Below are 19,537 nucleotides of genomic sequence, written 5' to 3' on the forward strand. Positions count from 1 at the left end.
GGTGCGCCTAAAGGAGAGGAGAGTAGGCGATAGTCTGATGGATTGGGGTAGTGAATTCTAGAGGATGGGGGAAGCCCTGGAGAAGTCCTGGAGACGGGCATGGAAGGAAGAGACCAGGGAACTAGAGAGTAGGAGGTCTTGTGAGGAGCGGAGAGTACGTTTTGGGTGGTATAAAGATATCAGGTCGGTGATGTAGTTTGGGGCAGTGTTATGAACAGCTTTGTACATCAGTGTTAGCATTTTGAATTTTATCCGTTGGGCAATCGGAAGCCAGTGGAGGGATTGGCAGAGAGGGGTGGCGGATACGGAGTGGTTAGTAAGGTGGATGAGTCTGGCCGCAGTATTCAGGATAGACTGAAGCGGGGATAGCCTGTGTTGGGGTAGGCCGTTGAGGCGGGAGTTACAGTAGTCAAGTCATGATATGATAAGGGAGTGAATGAGTTGCTTAGTAGTTTCCGGGGTTAGGAACGGATGTATTTTGGAGATGTTGAGGAGGTGGAGTCTACATGAGTTTGTCAGCAATTGGACCTGGGGCTGGAAAGACAGATTGGAGTCTAGGATGACACCTAGCACTCTGGCTTGCGGGGTGGGACTGATGGTGGCATTGTTGGTCATGATGGAGAAGTCAGGGGGGGGCGCGGGCTGGGGGGAAAACTAGGAGCTCGGTTTTGGAAAGGTTCAGTTTGAGGAAGTGGAGTGACATCCAATCCAATATGTCGTTCAGTATGCTAGTGATTTGGGCGGAGACTGAAGGGGTGAGGCGAGGGGTAGAGAGATAGATTTGCGTGTCATCGGCATAGAGATAGTAGTTGAAGCCATGAGAATGTATCAGGTGGCCAAGGGAGGAGGTATATATATATATATATATATATATACACACACACACACATACATATACATACAGATCATATATATACATACATACACAAATATATACACACACACATTTATATACACACCATACACACACACACTGTAACTACATTTATTTTTTTTTTCTCTAGCCCAGTCCTCTTACAATGTACCTCTCCTTCCTCCAAAAACAATTCCACTTACACTAGAATAGCTTCTAAAGAGACCAACATATCAATTTCTGCACTAGCCAGGGGATTTCCTTGCAGCGTTTGTGCTTCTAATATGCATCAGCTGTCTTCATTATATGGCAATTACCACTATGTATACCAATGGTGGCTGCTGGGGAGGGGGGGGATTTCATTACGTAGTCTCTGAGCCGACAATAGTTGTAAGATGTTGGTAATGCACCCATTACCAAGAGAATTTCTAGTATATTAAGAAAATCTCTTACCCCCGGGTCACATATATGCGGCCATGCGGGCCGCGTTTTGCACGGGCACAAGAGCCTATTCATTTGAATGGACTCCCGTGCCACGCAGGGAAGAAGTCCCTGCACTTCTTTGGGAAACGCAGCCCGCACAGGAACCTCGGTTCCCAGTACGGACAGCATGCCATTAGAACTAATGGCACCCACCCGAAGGTCCGCATTTCTCTGTGCGGGTGGTGCAGCTGCACGGATTTTCGTGCGGATCTGCAGTGGCACCACCCGCACAGATGTGAACCTGGGGTCACTAATAAGACAAAACACTGGACAGGTTTAAGAGTTACAGGTGTTGCCAATCATTACCTGTTGCTCTGAATCTTAAAAATCTCAAACTTATAGAAAGAAAAACTAGCTTTGGTAGACACAAATTGTTGACCTAGCAATTTCAGAGATCACCAAGATATTAAGTTTTGATAGCCTACCACAGAGTTACAGTAAGCAAGCCAAAGATCTATTCTAGGCAATACGTAAAACCAAAAAAGATGACACTAAAAACTGAAGCTGTAAGTCAGAAGCCTCACTCGGTTTACTTTAGCCTGCGTTCTGTATAATTCACTGCAGCAGGAATGCAGCAATCTTCTCACAGGGTAACTGGGAGTGTACTTCCCGAATCAAACACTGCTCTATTTTCTCGCTCTCTGCTTCCCATAAGGGAAACCAAGTTTTAACTGGGCTGATCAATGCGGGAAACTCCAGAAAAGCCCCCCTTCCCTACCTGGGTTGCAAGGAGAAGCATTCTTATGCTGGAGCTCAAGTCTCCTTCTCACACATTGAGCTATTTAAATTTTGCACTGTGCTGAAATAAGTCCAGTGTTTACAGACGTAGCATTTCTAATTTCTTATTAGAGGCTTAAAGCTGAACTCCGCACAGAACATTTATTAGCTGGAAGTATTGGTGTCGGCATAGCCTAGAGCAGTGTGCTGTTGGTTTCTCTCTCCACTGTGTAACCTTTGAGAAATCCAGCGTGCATTATGGAATCATAGCTTGAACCCCATCTGTTTTGTAAGGCTGACCATACATTATACAATTTTCTTGAGAATTTTGCTTTATATTTACCAAAAACCATATAATAAAGAGGTCAAACCTAAAAGACACTTTCAATTGTATCCAATTAGGCAGGCCCTTGCACTACATAGTGAAGGTAAATCTAAAGGAAATTGGGAAATTGGACAGAAAATTGTATAGTGTATGGCCAGCCTTAGACTGGTGGCCACTATGCTCTCTATCCCGTGGCCATCAGTCTTGTCTCTGCCCTGCTGTAGTTCTTTACAGGGAGCAGAGACATAATCACGTCCCTGCTGGAAGTAGTGGATGGACTTGGGAGTCTGAGACTCCTGGTCTGAGTCCCTCACTGAGGATAGCAGATACAGCCCTCAGCTCCAACTACACCCTCGGCTCCCCCTCCAGTTCTCTGCACATGCTGACTCATCTCCTGCATTTCTCTTTGCATCATGGTAAATGTAGTCCTCTTTTCCTGCTCAGATGTTGTACAGCATGACAGAAAGTCTTCCTCCTGGCACCAGGAGCGACCACTTTCCTAAGAAGATATGACGTCACTTGGGCTGATACCTTTGGATTACAAGAAAGGTAAGGCACTATCATTTAAACTGTGTCAGCAATTCAAGAGAACTTAGGGAGAGGATCAGTAATTGCAAAGATAGTTAGATCCTGGAGTTCAGCTTTAAAGTCTTACTAAACCCACAACAGTAAAATCAGTCTGTATATGCAGTAAAGCATGCTTGTTATACTGTGGAACCTAAGGGACTAATCCTCTGCATTGTGTAAAAACACGGTTTGATCCTGTCTTCTCTGATCCTCCCCTTCTTCCACTGTCCCCCACTTATCTCCTGATAAAACATATCATGTGGAGTCACTCTGCACAAGCTCATTTTGTTGTGTATTGCCAGAGAGGTTTTTTTTTGGAAGAGTGCATTTGATCAGCACAGGGACAATCAGCACTGTCCAGACAGAGGTCAGGGGTTCTGCATCCTCTTAGAGCAAAATGAAAACTCCTCCTACAAGCTTTAACCAGTGCTTGGTTGGACACTGTTAGAAGTCACAAGACTGCTCTAACTGCTGATGAGAAAAGTGTATATCTTAATAGAATAATTGCCTTTCTTTCTATGTTCTGTGTATTGTGGAAGACCAGATATAGTCAATGCAAGGTCCTGGGTTGAGTAACACTTTAGGTAAGAGGTCCCAATGAGACAAGGGTGGCTTAAACAAGAAGTGTCTGCTGAGCTGTCTCTCGAGCTCATCTGTAGTGCTTTGGGAATCCTTTATCATGTACTGATTGGTATTTGTAAAACAAATGTTGTATCCACATGAAATAAACAGATATCAAGTGGTTATAAAAAGATAAAAGACTTTAAAAAATAAAAATGGGCCCAAAACCAGTTTTAGTTTTCCTAAAGGAAAAACGTACAAAAAAGGAAACGTACACAAGAGCAGGTTATGTGCACATGGCCTTTCCTTTTTTTAAATAAAGTATAATTTCCCCTTTTGTAACGTACTGCATGTTACAGCTTGTAGTTCTCAATGAACTGCGAGGGCACTGGAGAGCACGTATTTCATTGACACGTCCTGCACTTCAGTAACTAGGAAGTAGGGGCAGACAACTGTACAGAAAGTCTGCAGGAGCCTGGCATTGCACCCACAATCTGCTGATTACGGGTGCAATGCTTTAAAGGCTGCAAAGTAAAAAAATAATAAATACACATTCTTTTTTACTTGCACATTGATGTGCATTTATTATTTTTTTTCTTTTACAAAAGCTGAACTTTAGTGAAGGCTCACATCAGAATCACACAGGAATGTGAAGTGCAATGCGATTTTCAGCCCATTCATTCGAATGGGCTGAAATTGCACTTGATCGCACCAAAAGTAGTGCATGCACTACTTTTAAAAACACACTGCAACTGGATTGCATGGTACTGCAGTATAATGTGATCCAATGCAGGCAAATGCACTGTGTTTGTGATCTGTGTCTAGGGTGTCATTTATAGATACCCACAGCAGCTTGCACCCTCAGTGTGCTTGGAACGCAGTGCAGGAAAAGCGCATGGAACGCGGGTTTCCCACAATGTCTGACAAATGTGAAGGGGCACTTAAAGTGGCTGTAAAGCCTAAACACTTTTTACCTTAATGCATTCCCTGCAATAAGGTAAAAATTGGTTCAGTACGTGTATCGCCCCCTCACCCTTCTTATACTTACATGAGCCCGATCTCAATCCAGGGCTGTGCCCATCTGTAGCAGCTGTCTCCTCTTCTCCCCGCTCTCACAAGCTTGCCAAGAGCTGGAGTGGCCAGTCAAATCCTGTGATGAGGGAGTGAGGGGCAGGGTCAAACTCACTGCCTGTGTCTATAGACGCAGACAGCACGGCTAGAGATATTGTGTTCCACAACAGGAATTGGAGGAGCCAAGAGCGCCAGTGGGGGACCCCAGAAGAGGATGTTCGGGGCCACTATTTTAAAAGAGAAAAAAAAATGACTTTAAAAACTGGCTACAGAAGTATTTGAGATGAGATACAAATCACTTTCCAGCAAGAGAATCTATATTTGCAGTCATGTCGGTGTTTATATAGCTGATAATGTGAATATTGACAAAACATTCCATGCTGCATAAGGCAAAGACATCTATAGGTGAAGGATTCAATGGTAACTATTGCTACAGTGTAGGAACAAGTAAATACCAGCAATCCAGGAGCTGAAGTTTATGTGATATTTTAGTACATTTAAATAGTTTAACGTTTGGGACCATACTTATTACAGGTCCCTTGACTTTGTGGTGTGCTTTCCATATGGGTTTGCAGGTGTACAGTGGCTAAATGGTTAGCACTTCCTTCTGGCAGTAGGGTTGTCGGTTCGAATCCCAACCACGGCACCACTTGCCTGGAGTTTGTATGCTCTCCCTGTGTCTGCGTGGGTTTCCTCCGGGTAATCAGTTTTCCTCCCACACTCTAAAGACATGCTGGTAGGTTACTTGGATCCTGTCTAAACTGTTCCTAGTATGTGTATGTGTGACTGTAAGTTATGGACCTTAGATTGTACGCCCCTTGAAGGTTAGGGACTGATGTAAATGTACAATATATATGTGAAGCGCTGAGCTATAGAAGTACCTTTAATAAATAAATAATAAATGTAGGCAACAAAGTTGGCCATACACTACACAACAAGATTGTACAATCTCCATACAATCTTTAGATTTACCAAAACAATGTAATACAAGGACATACCTAAACAATCCGTTCCATTTCTTTCCAGTCAAGCAGGCCCTTGCATTACATACTGTATGGTTTTGTACATTGCCCTGCACCTTTCCCTTTTTTCCTAGTTTCAAACAGATCAGAGCAGGTGCCATTGTTTTTTTTTATGTTTTAATATGATATTGGTGATTCATTCCATACAAGGTCATGAAAACATTTTCAGGGTGCCCTGCTCTTGGTAGATGTGTGTGTCCTTGCCCAACAAAATACAGAATATGTAAATCCAGCATTTCATTTTCCTGATATGTGCCTGCTGTACCATGTACCTGTATCAGAAAATATCCTGTTCTCTTTGTATTGTTTCCTTTGTGTGAAATCCCTGGTGTTCCTGCCAGTCCCTCTGCTTTCTTATGTAAAACTGACCACACTAAGCATGAAAGCACAGCATGGTCAATTCTGTAGCTGTGCTGGGAACTCAGTATGTTCTTCAATGATCAGACTTCTGCTGACACGCCCCCCAGCCTTTCACTGGGAAGATTAGTGTTCTGCTGTTTCTCCTCCCCCAGCTCTTATGCAGCTGAGAACAGAGGGAATTAAATCACTTATACAAAAAAGAAAAAAAAAGTATTTATAATGTTTTTTGTATCTATACACAAATGTTTTGCCTTTCATTTCTGTTTTAAACTGAATCGGTTGTTTTACAAGATGAGGGTTAACAATCACTTTATTGTTGTCTCAAAGTGCTGCCATTTGTTCCTGCATTAAATTGCATTGTGTGCAATGGCTAGTCTTCACATGAACCAGTGTTATTTTCTGCAACAGGCCCAAAACTTTGTGGAGGAGCAGTACATTTTACAACCCGAGCAGCACATTTGAAATGAAAATGCTGACTCAATTAAACAGCTACTCTAAGTACAAATTTCAACATGAGAAGCCCCCCCCCCCCACACACACAAACACACACACAACAGCAGCAACTACTACAGTACATTATTATAAGCATAATAATGAATATTTAAGCCCTTACTTGTCAAATCTCAGCAGAGCGGAGTCCCTTCCAGACAATTAAACCTCTCTGAATGGCCTAGTTTAGACTGAACTCAGCAATAATGGCTGTACAAGCAGCATCAGTACAGCTGGCTGAATGGAACGTGCGTCTCTCCTGAGCTTGCAGCAATGATCCTAAGAGCCTGAGCCGCCTCTGGATCCTGAAACGATGAGCAACATCTGAAGACCCCTGAATCATCACTATTATCTCGCGCGCCATCACATAGGACCACCAGTTGTCAAGGCAACAGTGCTGACAGCGTGCTTGTCAAAATGAATATATACAGGGAAGTGAATTGGATTCACATTTCCCACCAATCAACAGGACGGCTCTGATAACCCAAACATAAATCTCAAGGATTTGCAGTCTAGGCTGCTATTAAACCCGGGAATGGCAGGAGATCTGGGATGCAGATTGTATTAAGCAGTGTACTCTAAGCACCATAATCTATCGCCGTTAATCATTTAACTTTCAGCATGATTAAAATTGTATAAGAAATTTTCCATTTTCTGACAAACTAGTCAAGGTGACAATGTGTAAATTGTTGTAATTACCGATGTCGTTGCATTCTGCCAATACAGTATCTATTGCAGCCATAGGAAAAATGTTCAAATTCTGTCCATTCCCACGTGCTGTCTATGGCTACCTAGCCATCTAAAAAGGGGTTGTAAAATGTGTTTGCACAAAGCCAGGTGTAAGGATTCAAGATAGTAAATTCATTTTTTTCCCCATTTGCTGCTCTGCCTGCTATATTTAAAGATGAGACAATGTTATAAAATGGATTGCATGCTTCCTAATTTCCAATACGGTAAAGAACAAATTTGCAAATTTATACATTTCTCAGGTTTTAATTGCTTAAAAAAAGGTTATTTAAGGAAACACAAACGTGCGACTTTACATCAGCATTAAATGCATTCTGACTATTTGCGCAGTAACCCATAGAAACCAATCAGCATTATTCTTTCAGAGGTACAAGTTGCATGAACTGAACTCAGATAGGTTGCTATGGGTTACTACGCTTTGCAGTCTTTGCACTGCGGAATAAACCCAATCAAGCGCACAGAAGAAACAGAAAATCAGCTGTGCGTGTCATGGCCAGCCTGGATCCAACGTGATGCAGGTCATAAGTGCCGGAGACATCCTCAAGGACATATGTAACCGAAGCTCAGAGGATGCAGATCAATTCGCAGACCATTACGGATGCAAGATAGACATCATCAGACTCCTTGGAAAAACCTAGAAGCCATCAGAAATGGTATCAGAAAGCAGCCCGGCATGCTTACCAGTCATGCAGCACCATTTGCCCGATTCTGAAACGTTCCATCCAAACCTTCTATTCCGGGATCAATCTGAAATTCTCACTTTGGACCAGTACAAGATGAGGAGGTCATTTGAAGGTTGTTTGCCCTCTCCCGGTCCTTGGGCCCCTCCGGTAACTAGCCATCTCCTTCCCCTTAATTCATTCCGAGCTGTGCGGACGCACTGAGCCCTGACAATGCCAGCTTGCGTGGAGAAAGTAGTTTGCAGCCTGCAGAATGCCTTGGAATTGTTGCCATGGAAATAAATGTGCAGAGGGGAGGGAAAGGAGGAGGGGGTAGGAGATGACAAAAGCACCCAGTGAACACAGAGGATCTGCAAGAGCACTGCTTGGGATTCTGCAGCCAAGAGAACTTTACTCAATGTCCTGATTTCTTGTCCCCTTTCAGCTCCAGACAGATTTAAAGGAAGCTCCTTGCTTATTTATAAACATATGTCCATCAGGGCGTTGTCATCACGCATTGTTTGGGCACAGTGGGAAGATTCCGTATTGGTCCACAATTCAAAGGACCAGTGTCTCTTCCACTGGTCCCAAGAGAGATCCTCTCTAATGCTAAAGACAAGAGGATTGAATAGAGCTGTCAATCATTGCTCTGTCAAGGGAATCACCATCTTTTAGGTTTTACCTTTCATTGACGTATTTCATTGATGTGTTTGGAACTGTAATTTATATTAAAGTGGAACTATGTCTACATTTAAAGTGGTTATAAACCCTTACATACACCCAGTGAAGTGACTGGCCTCAGGTGATACACAGAGATCAAACAAAGCCTCCTACATAAGTTGTACCTGTCTATCTGCAGTCTTCTCCTTTCTACATCCATTCAAAGTGATGAATGTATAAGCTTGTTTGAGAGTTCAGAAAAAAAGGGGGTGGAGAGCTGATCGCACACTTCAGAGCTCAGTGAGGAGAGCTCTAAAAGCTGATTGGAGAGAAGAGAGACACCCTACAGACAGCACCCTGGAACAGAGAAAAAAAAGGGGTGGAGAGCTGGTTACACACTACAGAGCTCAGTGAGGAGAGCTCTAAAAGCTGACTGGAGAGAAGAGAGACACCCTACAGACAGCACCCTGGAACAGAGAAAAAAGCGGGTTGAGAGCTGGTTACACACTACAGAGCTCAGTGAGAAGAGCTCTAAAAGCTGATTAGAAAGAAGAGACAACCTCCAGACAGCACCCTGGAACAGAGAAAAAAGGGGGTGGAGAGCTGGTTACACACTTCAGAGCTCAGTGAGGAGAGCTCTGAAAGCTGATTGGAGAGAAGAGAGACACCCTCCAGACAGAACCCAGGAACAGAGCTGAGGCTGTCAATCTGATGGAGGTTCCTCCCCTGTCACCATTTTTTCTCTTGGTGTCAGGAAAACTTCTCAAAAGTGATTCATGCAGATAGCAGAGGAACGAAGCAGCACACAGAAATTACACTTAGTGCTCTTAATTGAGACAAGTACACACTATAGAGGGTAATGCTTTGTTCATATTTCATGTCTGAAAAAACAATTGCAAGCAGACAGACATGCCAGGTCTCTTCTGCAACAAAACTAACTTACTTGCCTGCCTACCACAATTTTTTTTGAAGGTACACTTGGATAGATTATAGTAACTAGTGGTCACTTTGCTAGTATTGAGGAGAGTATCTGTGCACCTTAGTTCTGCTTTAAGAGTTACATTTCATGTGCTACAATTAACAACTATTAAAATGAAAACAAATACAATATTAACCCCTTTATGTCAACAGTACTCATACATGCAGTAGGGCCTTAAAGTGGAACTAAAGTTCCGCTGTCACAAACTGTAAGCAGGTAGGTTCTCTATTGCAGAAAACCATGCAATGTCTCTTCTGCAATAAAATACACCTGCCTGCTTGCTGTCTTCCTCAACATGTAAACTGCGCTGTGCATGTGCACAGTCCCTGTGTGATGGGATGACCGACTCCTGTACATGTGCAAGAGTGACATCATCCCTAACCAGCCAATGAAAACGACTGAAAACCAGCATCCAGAAGAAGATGCTGACACTGGTGAGGGACGAAGACCTTTGAAGAAAAGCTAAGTTTAGCCCTACTCGAACACCTAGCTGCTGCATACATGCATTGTTGTCTTGTTCTGGGGCGTGCACCATTGGCATCCCCAAAATTGTGACCGATCTGTCACAGATATAGTCAAGTCCATAAATATTGGGACATCGACACAATTCTAACATTTTTGGCTCTATACACCACCACAATGGATTTGAAATGAAACGAACAAGATGTGCTTTAACTGCAGACTGTCAGCTTTAATTTGAGGGTATTTACATCCAAATCAGGTGAACGGTGTAGGAATTACAACAGTTTGCATATGTGCCTCCCACTTGTTAAGGGACCGAACGTAATGGGACAATTGGCTTCTCAGCTGTTCCATGGCCAGGTGTGTGTTATTCCCTCATTATCCCAATTACAATGAGCAGATAAAAGGTCCAGAGTTCATTTCAAGTGTGCTATTTGCATTTGGAATCTGTTGCTGTCAACTCTCAAGATGAGATCCAAAGAGCAGTCACTATCAGTGAAGCAAGCCATCATTAGGCTGAAAAAACAAAACAAACCCATCGGAGAGAAACATTAGGCGTGGCCAAAACAACTGTTTGGAACATTCTTAAAAAGATGGAACGCACCGGTGAGCTCAGCAACACCAAAAGACCCGGAAGACCACGGAAAACAACTGTGGTGGATGACCGAAGAATTCTTTCCCTGTTGAAGAAAACACCCTTCACAACAGTTGGCCAGACCAAGAACACTCTCCAGGAGGTAGGTGTATGTGTGTCAATGTCAACAATCAAGAGAAGACTTCACCAGAGTGAATACAGAGGGTTCACCACAAGCTGTAAACCATTGGTGAGCCTCAAAAACAGGAAGGCCAGATTAAAGTTTGCCAAACGACATCTAAAAAAGCCTTCACAGTTCTGGAACAACATCCTATGGACAGATGAGACCAACATCAACTTGTACCAGAGTGATGGGAAGAGAAGAGTATGGAGAAGGAAAGGAACTGCTCATGATCCTAAGCATACCACCTCATCAGTGAAGCATGGTGGTGGTAGTGTCATGGCGTGGGCATGTATGGCTGCCAATGGAACTGGTTATCTTGTATTTATTGATGATGTGACTGCTGACAAAAGCAGCAGGATGAATTCTGAAGTGTTTCGGGCAATATTATCTGCTCATATTCAGCCAAATGCTTCAGAACTCATTGGACGCCGCTTCACAGTGCAGATTGACAATGACCCAAAGCAGACTGCAAAAGCAACCAAAGAGTTTTTTTAAGGGAAAGAAGTGGAATGTTATGCAATGGCCAAGTCAATCACCTGACCTGAATCCGATTGAGCATGCATTTCACTTGCTGAAGACAAAACTGAAGGGAAAATGCCCCAAGAACAAGCAGGAACTGAAGACAGTTGCAGTAGAGGCCTGGCAGAGCATCACCAGGGATGAAACCCAGCGTCTGGTGATGTCTATACGTTCCAGACTTCAGGCTGTAATTGACTGCAAAGGATTTGCAACCAAGTATTAAAAAGTGAAAGTTTGATTTATGATTATTATTTTGTCCCATTACTTTTGGTCCCTTAACAAGTGGGAGGCACTTATGCAAACTGTTGTAATTCCTACACCGTTTACCTGATTTGGATGTAAATACCCTCAAATTAAAGCTGACAGTCTGCAGTTAAAGCACATCTTGTTTGTTTCATTTCAAATCCATTGTGGTGGTGTATAGAGCCAAAAATGTTAGAATTGTGTCGATGTCCCAATATTTATAGACCTGACTGTATCTCATGTTCAACTATCAATGGTCAGGAGCCAGTAGGATGGGCTCCCCTTGACACAAGCGCTGTGCACCCAATCACAATGCTCATGATCAGGAGCCCCTCCTATGGGCCTCAGATGGCAGCTCTAGTCAGTTTAAATGAGATAAAGTGGAAGTGAAGTACCTTCCAAAAAAATTGCTAGCAGGTAGAGATTTTGTTTAGCAAAAGAGACTATGTTCTGGCAGAAGAGTCTGAAAAAAAGTAAACTAATGCAGTCACTGCATCCAACACAGGCCGTGCACCAGCAGAATTCAGTCAAACCTATGCACAGCAATTCAGAAAAGTTGTTTTTCTTTTTTTTTCTTCTTTTGTTTACAAATGTTTTTATTTCTAAAGTAGAAATAAGCTGCAAAATAAGAAATAGGCTGCAAAAACAGATTAACAGCGGTATAACATACAACAAAAAAATGCACATCTGTAGTGTTCATTCCAATAAGGTACAGTTATGTAGAACATAAAAGTTAAGTACATGAGCAAGGTAGGCAGAGCAATAAGGCCACCAACAGAAAGACACCATCAATTAAATCATGAATATTCATTGGTCAGACAGTAAATGTCTATGAGTTTTCCAAACATCCCATTTTTTGTCAAATGGACAAAATGCATCCTATCCAGTAACGTATAGTGAATACGTTCCATAAGCATCACCGCATCGACTTTTCATAAAACTGAGGCCAATGGTACAGTGGGAAAAGTCATTTTTCAAAGCATTCAATAATACTATTATGGTCATGTCAAATTTCAAAATAGAAATTTTTGTTTGATTGCCATGCCAGTGTTTTGAATTCTCTGGTCCATTTTAGGATGCACATTACAATATTGTAAGTGCGATTCTGTACAAACAGAAACCACATTGACAGTTAGAAGTGAAGCTTATAAACTGCAATACATTAAATTATAGTTTATGGGCTTAGATACACTTCAAAGAAAATTGTCTACATGTCCTGGAGCTAATACTGAAAGAGCCACACAAACAATGTCCAGTAATAAAAATGTCTGTTTAGTTTATGCTGTAGTGGTAATGTGCCATTTTAAAAATCATTTCTTTCAGCTATTCATTTCCCTGTTGAATGTTCTTCTTAGTGATTAGATCTATACCTGGTTTATTTATTGGGTTGTAGTTTAGATTAAATTATTTTTAATATTTGTATTGGGTTATTATTTCTTGTCTCAAAAATCAGAGGAGAAAAAGTAAATTAAATTTCAATGTTAGCAGTAATGCCTTCTTAGTGCTGGAATACAGTGTCCATGTATTTTGTGCAACAGCTACATCAGTATTCAGTAGAGATATATTCTTCAACCAGTAGAAGGCAGTGTTTGTAGCTACATCTATGAAATACTCTATGTATTTTCTCTGCATAAAGTTTCCTGTTTCTTTGTTGCAGTGAAGCAGAAAAACACATATGGACTGTTCATTGTCTGTTCTGTAGGGCTATATATTTCTAACACTTGGCATAGTTTAGAGATGTGCCCATTATTTGGAGAAGCTGCAACTGAAAACACTCAGATCTATTTCTCTTACCCTGGAAGGTCTGTAACAAATTTTCTCTACAGATAATCTTCCTGATTATAGGAAACGTAAAGACTGCTTTTACATGAAGGCTGCCAGAAGGAACATGAAGGCTGCCATCTGTCTTTTTGTCCAGCTCTGCCTGGCTTTGATGTTTCCCGAGTCCCTGACCCAAAGCACACATCCAGTACATAGACTAAAATCATAGCTCCTGATCTGTATGTAAGCAGGTTGAAACTGCTTAATAGGTCAGGTACTGGCCCAGGCTGGATTAGGAGAGGGTTAAACTCACCGATGTACAGGCTTTTTGGGCTTCAGCCGGCCCATCTGTGGTATAAATTGGGGAAAGGCTGAGGTCCAGCGGCCAGCAGAGAGCCCTCCAAGGTCCCTGAGCATTCCGATGTGCTGTTGTACCACCGCTGTTAGATTCCAGGACTAGGAGAAACCAACCTGTCTTCTTTCTATACCGAGAGCCCCAGGATGCCACCATCCATGGACCATGCCACCAACAATGAACTCCGTAATAATGAACTGTCACCTATAGGTATGCCTGGCCATCTAACAGTTAAAGTGCTTTGACGCAATCATTGCACTTTATCATGTTTGCACCTACGTTGATCAGTAAAGACTGATAAACTTTGTCCTTGAGCCTGGTCTGAAGTTATTTAAAGGTGTACATAATGGAGCTGACATACATAAAAGAACCTGGGCCTATAATAGCATTAGAGGGGTATGAAGAATCTACAGTATCAAGTCAGTACACTAAGGAAACGTAATGACGTTGCTAATGGTAATTAAGTGTACATTTAAGACCCCTAGGGGCCTGTCTCCCAAAGAAACCAGGAGCAGGGCAGCGTTACAGAGGTCCTCAACCCTAACCGTACCGTATGGGAAGAGTTAACAGAGGACATGCATGAGATCCACGCTGTGTCCAGTGGGATCCCATTCTGTTACTGGGAGTGAGGTAACAGAAGTACACTGGCTGGTGGAAATGGTGTGGTTCAGCCCGCCACTTCAGATGCAATAAATAGAAGTGACTGTATGTAGAGCTATGGGACGACACTATCAGGAATTCAGCTTCAGTCTACGTGCAGTGCTAGCTCATCTCTAAGTAGGGAGACGGTCTTAATGTTAGACTGTTCACATGACCGCAGTTCCCACCTCGTCCTAGGCAATGGTGAACACACCTCTAGCAAACGTATCCCTAGTGCACAGGCATGGTAGGCCCCACCCACAATATGGCATAGTTGGCAAAACCCAACCACCCTGCGTGTATATTGACAGGTTAGTGTCTAGTACATGTAAAACCGAAATAATTTTTTAGCTTAGGCTCATACTGATGCTGCTGAATAATCCGGTGTTTTTCAGTGCTGTCTTGTAACGTATGTTTGATGAGTGCTTCATGCTTTTTTGTAGGAGAGACTAATGGGTTCTTAAACACAAAACCTTGCCAAAAACAGACCAAAAATGCATGTACATTTAGCACCCTCCTAGTTAGCTAGGGGGAGCTAGCTAATTATTTTTTTTAGATAGAAGGCTGAGTAGCAGTCTGGGTGATAGTCAGAGGTGTCAAATTTGGATCAGGGCTTAGTAGCTCTGAAGATCAGCTCACTAATACCCCCCCCCGATCTAGAGACTTGGAGAAGTCTCTAGAACTCAGAGGGCGGAGGTGAGAAGGAGTTGGCCTGCACATTTGGGGGATCCTGGCCAATCCCCAAGCAGGAGGTTTGGCATAGGGCCAGGGAAGTCCTTAACCTCCTCTGCAGTATGATTCTTTCCGATTTTTTGTGCTGAAAGCAGTACCATTTTTTTGCATGGAAATATGTAATTTTTTACTGTAGGCTGTAATTTTTAGGAATAACTCACTGAAATCTGTATGAACAAGAGTCTAGTAAACATCCCGGGTAGGATAAAATTTGAAACACGAAATCATAAATTAGAATTTAATAAATAATCATAATAATATAATAATAATAAATTTAATTCAATAATATATTCAAACCAAAAACACTGAAATTTGAAATACTGAGGCAAATTCGCACATCGCTGAGCAAAGTCGCAAAATCGTTTTCAGTGTCTGATGACGAATTTCCCCACGAATCATTATCACTCAATTCTGCAAGTGGTTCTGATTTACGATCGCTGTTCTCTAGCTGGTCTAAAACCGCTTTTGACGTAAAGGGACACTTTTTGGACGCCATGGACTTTTCTAAGTTTTCAGGCAGAAAGAACAGTCAAAATGCAGGCAGGGCACAGGACAAAGCACTAGGGACAATATGTATGTGAAATGCATTGAAACAGCAATGTTTTACTATGTAATAATCATTTTTTAAAAAAATGAAATTTTTTCAAAATTTCAAATTTGCCACCAGTTCCGGCGCCCGTACGTCCCGACGTCACAGGGACCGGAATACGGAAGCCGACATCGGCCGGAGGAGATGGCCGGGGACGCTGCAGGGGACACGTCGTGGGAGCGAAGGACAAGGTAAGTGCTGCAGGGACTCCCTGAGCAACGCCACATGGTAAGCCCGAGTGTAGCTCGGGGTTACCGCTCTTGGTACTCAAATTTTACCCCGAGCTACACTCGGGAATACCGCTAAGGAGGTTAAGAGTGGCTGAGCCTTCTCAGGAGCAGGAGAGTTTGGGTGGAAGATGTGAAGCAAGCTGAGATGCAGGAGCCCGGGAGGGGGCTCAGTGGGAAGGGCCCTACCTCCAGGCAGAGTTGGTAGAAAGGTGGATCACTCAACCTCAGGAGTCCCCTGAGAGAGGATTACCTGTGCAGCAGGGAAGGATCCAGCCCAGCAGAGGGCCTAAAGGCAACCACCAACCCAACAAGCACACAGGAGAGGAAGAGTGAGTAATCCTACACCCCCTGCACCAGTTGAGGGGAAAGGACATTCTGGTCAGAAACCTGACTAGCTCCTTACCTGGGACTGTCAACTTAAAGTAGCAGGCACTAGATCACCTTGCCCAGGGATCTCCTCCAGATAGCTAGATGAGAAGAGGATTCATCTGGGGTCTGGGGTGGTACACTATAAAAGGCTGGAGAGCTCGCCAAGAAAGAACTTTTTTGCTGTAAAAAGACTTGTACATACATTTACCGGCCACTTTATTAGGTACACCTTGCTACCCGGGGTGGACTTCTGCTGCTGTTGGTCATCTGCTTCAATATTTGACGTGTTGTGCATTCAGAGATGGTATTCAGCATACCTTGGTTGTAACAAGTGGTTATTTGAGTTGCTGTCGTGCTCACTGGATATTTTCTCTTTTTTGGACCATACTCTGTAAGCCCTAGAGATGGTTGTGTGTGAAAATCCCAGATCAGCAGTTTTTGAACTGCTCAGACCGGCCCATCTGGCACCAACAACCATGCCACATTCAAAGTTACTTAAATCCCCTTTCTTCCCCATTCTGATGCTCGGTTTGAACTTCAGCAATTGGTCTTCACCACACCTAAATGCATTGAGTTGTTGCCATGTGATTGGCTGATTAGCAATTTGTGTGACCAAGCAATAAACAGGTATACCTAATAAATTTTAGAGTTTACATACACAATACATTACATAAACTTACACTTGTACACCAGGTGTACTTTCTTATCTTGGATAATATACAGCCAAGAAAATCATTGTCTGGGAACACATTCATTCATATGTAGAAGGTTTGGAAACACTAGGTGGTGAAAGCAGGCAGCCCATTCATGGGAATGCATCAACTGCACAGACACAGCCGCTTGTCCAAATTTGGCCGCGTACTGATCCCTACACCTATGTGAAGGGCAATCTTCACCCACGTGGGATCAACAGGTAGACTGCGTTCTGATCCGTGCATCCCGTACAGATGTACAGTCGCACAGGGCCGTGGATAAGGGGGTACCAACAGTCTACCTGTACAGGGCCCAGGCTAGCAGGGGGGATCAGACAACAGGTTGAAACGGATGTGGGAAGGAAGGGCATCTGGCATGGCAGGGGGACAATTACTGAACCCAATCCCCTGTATGACTCTCTCTGCAGCAGTAAGCTGGCTACTCCTCTCCCTTCCACTGGCTTTCAGCTGCTGCAGAGAGACATACAGGGGATCAGTTACAGTAATTGCCCCCCTCCCTGCCGCATCCATCTCCCTCCCTGTGCACCATACATTTCCACCTGCTGCCCAGTCCCCACTTTGTGCCCCCACCCCTGCAGTGCTGCTGGCTTCCCTGCTTTCATTCCCACTACAAGCACACAATAGGATCCTTCAGGATGGAGAATGGGGGAAGGTCCTGGTAAATATGTCACATTTACCAGCCTCTTTCTTTCCTGAATGAACACAATGAGTGATTAGTACCAATTACTCATGGTGTTCAGTCATAACTGATGTATAGTAAACTTTTTTGGGGGGGAGGGACTGTCAGGTTTGACTATATGTGGCCTTGTGGTTTCTAACAACAGCCTGGCAGTCACGGATGTGCTTGGAAATCCTTGTAGCTGTCTACCTGTCATTTATCTGAACAGGCTGCCTGCACGTGGCTGCACGGAGCTCTGGATCTGTGCATCCCACAAGGGTGAATAGGGTGTGAATGAGGCCTTAGACAACTGTGCAGGTGAATATGAATATCCCAGAGCCCCGAACTCAGTTGTCAAATTTGAATGAGCACCTGTGCCTGTTCAGCCACTGCAATCCCATAGGGAATAGGCTGCATGCTGTGAATATGATTTAGCGCAATGTACATTTATACTTATCTTCAGCATTAATCAAAGGTTACAGTCTGTTAGAGTTACACAGCAAGCGTCATTGATATTCACTACAACCAATCAACTTATTGACTACAGAGTCCTTCTGGTCGAAGAACAGTTCATTAAAGTCCATGCTTATGCTCTAACATGGAAGTCACATGTTCAAATCCTCGAAGTCCTATGATTACCTGACCTACGCAAGTAGTATTCATTAACTCCAGTCTAGCCAGATACCTTGTGACAGATGTATCATATTACTAAAGATCCCATAATACCTACAAATCACAAACAATCCTAAAATTGTTCTTTGCACATCTTAAAGAAAATCCAGGTACAGTAAATTCTATCAAGCTTCTGTTTCACCTTAAACTTTAAATCATAATTACTCAAACGTTTTGTTAACATAAGTAGACCATAGACATGGTATGACAATCTCCTGATCGAAATCTTTATATCTTCAGATCAGCAATCTTATAGGGGTCTAGAAGGGCAGGCAGATGCCCATCTGCTGCTTTAAAGGAGGTATTGATCATGATTCTACATAGGTGCTGGAGAACGGATGGATTGTACACCCCCGTGCTATAAACATTTGCATTAGCAGGCTTAATTCAGATTAGCGTTGACACTTGTTCTACTTGCAGGCCACATTTGGGGTTTTTTTTGCCTGCATCTGCCTCAAACTGCACACAGACAGCCTATAGAGGTGGATGTAGATGCAGCAGCTGCATGGACACAGCAGTTTCCATAGGGCAGTGTGCGTTCAGATCAGTGCCCCTGCTCCTGCACACATGACATTTGGACATGCAACTGCATCCATGCAGCCACTGCATCTCCAGGCTGCTGTGCACAGCTCAGGGCAGATACAAGTGCAATAACAAGTGCAACCTGCATGCAGAACAGGTGTCAATGCCCATCTGAATGAAGCCTAAAGGTTCTGTCACTTTCCACCACCTTGATCATATCACTCCAAATCCTGTCTATGGTATCGCATTCCTTAAAGCCTGACTCCAGCAAAAATAAAACCCCTTGCCAGCAGTGGGGTTGCCCCCACACTGTAAGAGTTAAATGCTCATTTTTGTCTAATAGATGGTAAAAGCACTCTACTTACCTGATCCTCCGATCACCCGGCAGATGGACCTCCCTTACGCTCCAGCAGTGTTACTTGGCATCCTCATACCCAATGCAAGGTTACGGACTTTGCTGATGTCAAACACTTTAGAGTGCCGTAGTGTAGGGGAGAAGAGGCTGTGGGGACCAGTATAGCAGTGTGGAGTGGAGCAGGAGCAGAGGGTCAGGTAAGTGAAAAGTGATTTTCAAAATCCCAGAAACAAGCAGTTAACCCTTGCAATGAAGGCACAGCTCCGTTGCAAGATAGGAGTTTTGAATTTCTAGAATTCAGCTTTAAATATAAAAAAAAAAACAAGTTAATGTAGTTCTGCATTCATTAGTACATTAAAATTGTTAATGCAAGCAGTGCGAGTACCTGAATTTGACTTGGTATCAGCCTCTTACAGCAAAGCTCAAAGAGGAAAAGGAAAGAAGCAGCAGCCGGTACCATGTGATCG

General features: G+C 43.2%; 1 protein-coding gene across 2 annotated transcripts in view; it reads right to left on the reverse strand.

The window, feature by feature from the left end:
* Positions 1-19,537, reverse strand: part of FGD3 (FYVE, RhoGEF and PH domain containing 3) — a 348,985-nt gene that overhangs the window by 242,206 nt on the left and 87,242 nt on the right. Inside the window, exon 1 of one of the 2 annotated variants that reach the window (XM_089681847.1) lies at positions 7,877-8,237. The exons of the other annotated variant lie outside the window; for it this stretch is intronic. Coding sequence (XP_089537973.1) covers positions 7,877-7,883 — 7 coding nt within the window. The 5' untranslated portion in view covers positions 7,884-8,237. Of the gene's footprint in view, positions 1-7,876; positions 8,238-19,537 lie in introns of those variants that run through there. 2 annotated transcript variants of the gene reach the window in all.

Source organism: Staurois parvus, unplaced genomic scaffold, assembly GCF_062004578.1.
Source record: "Staurois parvus isolate SC_StPar_1 unplaced genomic scaffold, SC_StPar_1.0 ptg000282l, whole genome shotgun sequence".
Classification (NCBI taxonomy): Eukaryota; Metazoa; Chordata; class Amphibia; order Anura; family Ranidae; genus Staurois; species Staurois parvus.